The sequence below is a fragment of the Atta colombica genome, unplaced genomic scaffold, assembly GCF_001594045.1.
Source record: "Atta colombica isolate Treedump-2 unplaced genomic scaffold, Acol1.0 scaffold145, whole genome shotgun sequence".
In the NCBI taxonomy this organism is placed as follows: domain Eukaryota; kingdom Metazoa; phylum Arthropoda; class Insecta; order Hymenoptera; family Formicidae; genus Atta; species Atta colombica.
Window position 1 is genome coordinate 1,177,771 of NW_017259234.1, and position 5,849 is coordinate 1,183,619.

Consider the following 5,849-nt stretch of genomic DNA (forward strand, 5'->3'; position numbering starts at 1 on the left):
AATTATTTTTTAATTGGTTATAAAAAAAGAATGCATATGTAAAGAAAAAACATTTTAAGAGTAGATACTTTTATTTTATAATCAGTTGTAACATTAAAATTACTTTTTAAAATTAATATTACAAACGTTTAATAATTCAAATATTTTAACTTTTCTGAAAAACTTTGTTTTTTGAGTTGTACCTAACAAATGAGCGATATATAATTAGTATATAAGTCGATTTGCATCAATTAGGAAATAATCTATCAAAAGGAAAATTTTATTTTGTCCTTAGGTCGATCTAATATCATTTGTACCGAGGATTTAATCCACGAGATATTTACTGTTGGTCCAAAGTTCAAATACGCCAGTAATTTCCTATGGCCCTTTAAGGTATGTGCTCTTCAAGGTGTAAAAAAAAGAGATATTATATACAATATTTATCGATATATTTTTTTTATATTTACGACATAGGCATGGTTATAGATTAATCTAAAGCTATAAACTCCCTATTATGTCGAAAAACAGTACGAGTTTTTCTTACTGATGGATGATGTCTGTTAATATCATCAATCTAAGATAAACTCAAACACTTGCATTTGTTTAACAAATTTTTTATATCTTGATCGCTTTAGCATATATTTTTTCAGAAACATTACATCTGTATAAAAAATAATTTCTCTGTTTCTAGCTTAATACTCCAAATGGTGGATGGCGTAAAAAGACCAATCATTATGTAGAAGGTGGTGACTTTGGAAACCGAGAGGATAAAATCAACGAGCTTCTCAGAAGGATGATATAAGTTTATAAAAATCTTCGTAAATAAAAATATCCTCTAATTAAATTCTTGTGTCTCTTGTTAATTATTATTCACAAGCACTTGATAAATATTTTCATACATGATTTCACATATGATAAAAAATACTGGAAAATACTAAATTTACTGAAAGAGAAAATAGTTGCCAAATCAAAATAAACATCTAGATAATATTTAAACATTAGATAATATTTTACACTTGTAAGGCGTTTGTCATTGCAAAAATCTTACAATAAATGTTGAAGGAAATAAGAAGAAAAGGAATAAGATTTATATACAGGATATCCTTGAATATGATCAAATATTTCGTATGCTGTTAGAGCGAATAAATAAACTGAATTGAAAAAAATAGTTAACGAGATATTAATTACTAAAAATCGCCAAATATTGAGTTTTGATAATTTTTTACTCAAGTACTATCAACTTCACAAAAAAATAGAAAGAGACTAAGAATTGTTTATTTTCTTTTTATAGAGCTCTAAGAATTTTTTTAGAATTTTTTAAACAACTTTTTAACTGCATTTTCTTATTGGCAACTATTTTTACTAACGTGAGAAAATGTAGTACTAAAAAATTCTGAAAAAATTCTTAGAACTTTATGAGAAGAAAATAAATAATTTTTGTCACTTGTTATTTTTCTGTAAAAATGATAGTATTTGAATAAAAAATTATTGAAAACTAATATTCGGCGATCTTTAGTAATTAATATTTTGTTAACTATTGCGAAAATTGCAAAATAATAGAAGACTTCGACTCAGTTTAGTCCACTGTACCAGCACACGAAATATTTGGCGATAATTTTGAAACATCCTTGTATATGTATATTTTTTCATATTCAACAAATGTAAAATGAGGAAAATAGATCTGTTCTTTCTAATTGAGCCTGCAGTTGATCTTTCCTCTTTTTTTTTGAAAAGAAAAAGAAATAGATGAATCTCTTGTAAGAAATTCAGCTAAAAAAGAAACGAGTTTCAGAGCTCTCATGGGGGCACTGCCGAGATTCGAACCTAGGCGGCTTAGGCCTCTCCCCTTACTAAGCAGTTACTTTACCATTGAGCCATAACTGAATTAGTAGCACGTCGCTCACTGCGAGTTACATAAGGTGATCAGTATCGCGTCATTTTCAGCGAGGCGTGTATTCACTGTTTACGTGTGTGTACGTAGCTTAAAAAGGTAAAACGTGCAATAGCTGTACAAAAAAACAAAAAGAATTTTTTATTTATCGCATAATATGATAAGTACATAAACTTTAACGTTAATTAAGAAAAAAATCAGAACGAATGACACATATAACCTATTTTTGTTGTTCGTTCACATTGTGAAATGATGAGACATCGAAAATTTCTCAATTATTGATAACAATACAACTAGGAAAATTATAAAAAGTAGGACAATCGCGAATACAGGTAATAGTTTTTAATAACAGTATGTTCGAGTGTGCTTTAGAGCTCTAAACAAGAGATTAGATTCCAATCTCAAATGTTCCACGTTCGAATCCCCGGAATTTTTTTTGTTTTTTCCTCATTTTTTTTCTCCGTATTTTTGTGATCGAAATGTCGTGAGATGAGACTCAAGAATATGATTAAAAAACATTAAAATTATAATTAAAGTTATAATAATTATTTGCAGGTAAAATTGAACTTCCTCGTCTCACATGTTATGGTGTAGAGAGAGTCAACTTTTACAATTATTTCTATCATCTTTTACCCTGCGAAAGAGAGAGGAGATAGCTCATATGATATGTCGCTTAAAAAAAGTAAATGTTTTTCTAAAAATAGAGCATATGATGAAGCAGCTAAGAGCGATTCAAGTATGTTTCCTCCTTGCTTCGAGAAGTTGAAGAATATTTGTATTAGTGATGCAGCTAGTTGTAAGTATACTATATTTTCTAAAGTTATTTTAAGGCAACATCGATAATGATATCTTCAATTTTTTAATTTAAGCTTCTATCTCAAACAAAAACATTGTATTATCAGAAATTGATAAGAAGAATGAATATCTTGGCATCAAAAATAACAATAAGTGCGAAAGTGGATCCATTCTAGAGAATTATGCACAGGAGAGGCTATTGCTTGATGTGCCAAGTAACAATTTTATCAGAATAGGAGTTAATAAATCTGATAATCTGGAGCAGAAGATGCATATAGGAAGAAAGAATACAATGGAAAGTGAAACAAATTCAAATAGAAATAAAGTACCTTATAAATTAGTTACTCTACAAAATACAGCATGTGAAACTGAATTTGTACCTGAATATTCTGCTAAAAGAGAAAATTTAGATTGTACATCAAATATACATTCTCGAACAAAACTTTTGTTCTCAATTAAGCCAGGAACATCTATGGAAGCAAAAAGCACAGATATCTTGGTGGCATCCAGAGACAAAAGTATAAGTTCATTACATTACTCATGTGCAATAGAGGATAATGCTAATGTAAACAAAACTATACCTGATCAAAATGAAAAAGATTTCCAGCGGGATAAAATGAATGATGTCATTGTATCAAATAATTTTTCCCGAAGTTTAACTGACGGTAATATCTTGTCGATCAAAATGCAAAATCAAATTGTAAACGAACATCATATTATTTTATCAGACAAGATAACTGTAACGAAAAAGCAAGGAATTGAGGAAATCAAGAATGGAGTAACTGTACTACCAGCTAAACCAACAAGATCACTGCTCACAAATTTGAAAGCTTCTATCGAAGGTAATAATAAGAAGTCGGAATTAATTAAAGTTGAGAATAAATTGACAAATTCAATGCAATCAGGAGGAACGCAATTGACAACAGTAGACGATAGTAACGATTTAAAGTTGACAGAAAAATATACAGAGCTTGTACATTCAATTAAGCAACAAATTTCATCCGACGAAGATATAAATAGGAAGTTTATATCTAAAGCAACGGAAAATGATGATTTATTTAAATCATCATTTTCATCCGTTGAGAATAATGCAGCACATCGAGATACAGCTGTGGCAAGTGAGATAAATGTGCAACATGAAGAACAAAGCCAATCATTTGAAGTTGAACAAAATATCAAGAGAAAAAGAGGTAGACCTAAGAAAGTGATAGATGATTCCACAGATCAAATCACGCCAAAGAGATCAAAAGATGATATTATGTTGCGAGAGATTACTAAAACTAGCACCGAATCCATAACACATGATAGAAGACGCGCTAGTAAAATTAGGTTTGATATCAGTATGAGCGATGAAACTGATACCGCAGAAGAAGAAATTTTCGTCAAGAAACGAGGTCGACCACCTGGTTCAAGAGGCCGAGGTCGAGGACGCGGTCGAGGACGCGGTCGAGGACGCGGTAGAGGACGCGGTAGAGGAACATTACAAAATTTGATAGATACCGAATACACTCCTAGATTAACAACGACAAACATTTCTCAATCGACAATGAAGGAGAGTAACAAAATAGATGACACAAATGCAACAAGTTGTATAGTGAATACCGAAGACACTATTACAGATTCGAATGTTACACATATTGAAAAAGTCGTAGGTTGCAGTATATCTTAAAGATTTATGCTACAGCATATCACAATTACAGTATGAGTAATTCAATTAAAAATATTCTTTATTTATAGATACAATTGGTAACTTGCGCTAAATGCAACCAAGAAATACCGAAGAAACAATGGTCATCACACAATTTATATCATCATAATAACATGGCTTGGCGAAAAGATGATGAACCATTGGTAAAAAATGTGTTTAATAAAGCATTCTTTGTAGATCTTTATACTTTGTATTAATAAAAATTTAAATATAAAAAGTAAATTTGTTTATATGTACAGGATTTCGAAAATGATATAAAATTGTTGAAGAGAGTATTAACTGCTGCTCTTAAGCAAAAAAAGAAATTTCTAACTTGTGAAAAATGTGAGGCTACGAGACGGAGTGTTGATGGTTTTATATCACATATGCAATTTTGTGGTAAATCAGAAGAAGTAAGCAGAAAAAGCATTGTATTTATTATATATTATATATATGCAAATATGTGGCACTTTTTTACTAAAGGTTTTTACTTATTTTATTATTATAGGAAAAGCAAGCGTTAATGGTGACATGTCCTATTTGCTACGCAAGTATGATGCCTTCCTCTGTGGAAGTACATGAACGTTACCACAGGCAACTAGAACAAAGTAAAATTAAAGAAGCAGAATTGCGACTAGAAAGAACTAAACGGAAAGCAGCAGAGAAGTAAATTTTAATTAAAAGTTGCTTCAATTATACACTTATTAATGTATACATGTGTATGTAGAGAATTGGTGTAAAGAAAATACATAGTTGCTTATTTAAAAAGTTATCTATTTTGCAATCATATTTTTTAAAAGTAATTATGTATTTTTTTATACCAATTGATTCATCCATATATGATACCATCTCATTATCTGTTCATAAAAGTATTAAGATACGATTATAAAAAAATTAGTAATTTACGAGTTATTTAACATTTTATCTCAATATGTGCCAGAATAAAGTATAAAATATCTCATAAATTGATTTTTCAATACTTTTATACGCAGAATAACTAAAAAAAAAGGAATCATATTACGTAAAAAATTATATAATTCCATTTTTTTTTAATGAAGTTGAAATGACTTTGAAATTTCTGAAGCGCCTCCACCTGGACAAAAATTATTAAATTATTAAAATTATATATATCGCCATATGATAAACCTCTTCATATCGTGCAATTTTGATTATATAAACTTTCTTCTAGACCTTATAGATTCGAAGATTTCAAGTGCTAATAGTTATTGAGACATCTTGTACAGGGTATTAAAAAAAAGTTAAAACTCCGGATTTACTCGGAAGGATAACATTTTTGAAAGAAATGTTTCCGACAAAAGTAAGGTATAAAAAGATCTATTTACAGATTTTATCAATTTGATCTTGGATAAAAATCTTCCCGAGTAAATTCCGACCTTTTTTTAATATCTTGTATATGTATATACTTACACACACACACACACACACACACACACACACACACACACACACACACACACACACACACACACACACACA

At 29.7% G+C, this 5,849-nt stretch overlaps 2 protein-coding genes across 2 annotated transcripts in view; both read left to right on the top strand.

The window, feature by feature from the left end:
- LOC108685075 (60S ribosomal protein L7) overlaps positions 1–825 on the top strand; it is a 2,984-nt gene extending 2,159 nt beyond the window's left edge. The window contains exons 5-6 of the mRNA XM_018189704.1: positions 275–372; positions 671–825. Of these exons, the coding sequence (XP_018045193.1) occupies positions 275–372; positions 671–781 (209 nt within the window). The 3' untranslated portion in view covers positions 782–825. The remainder of the gene's footprint in view (positions 1–274; positions 373–670) is intronic.
- A 1,073-nt stretch (positions 826–1,898) lies between these two features.
- Positions 1,899–5,849, top strand: part of LOC108685078 — a 17,437-nt gene continuing 13,486 nt past the window's right edge. The window contains 6 exon segments of the mRNA XM_018189708.1: positions 1,899–1,969; positions 2,426–2,666; positions 2,740–4,313; positions 4,403–4,516; positions 4,613–4,765; positions 4,861–5,061. Of these exon segments, the coding sequence (XP_018045197.1) occupies positions 2,537–2,666; positions 2,740–4,313; positions 4,403–4,516; positions 4,613–4,765; positions 4,861–5,061 (2,172 nt within the window). The 5' untranslated portion in view covers positions 1,899–1,969; positions 2,426–2,536.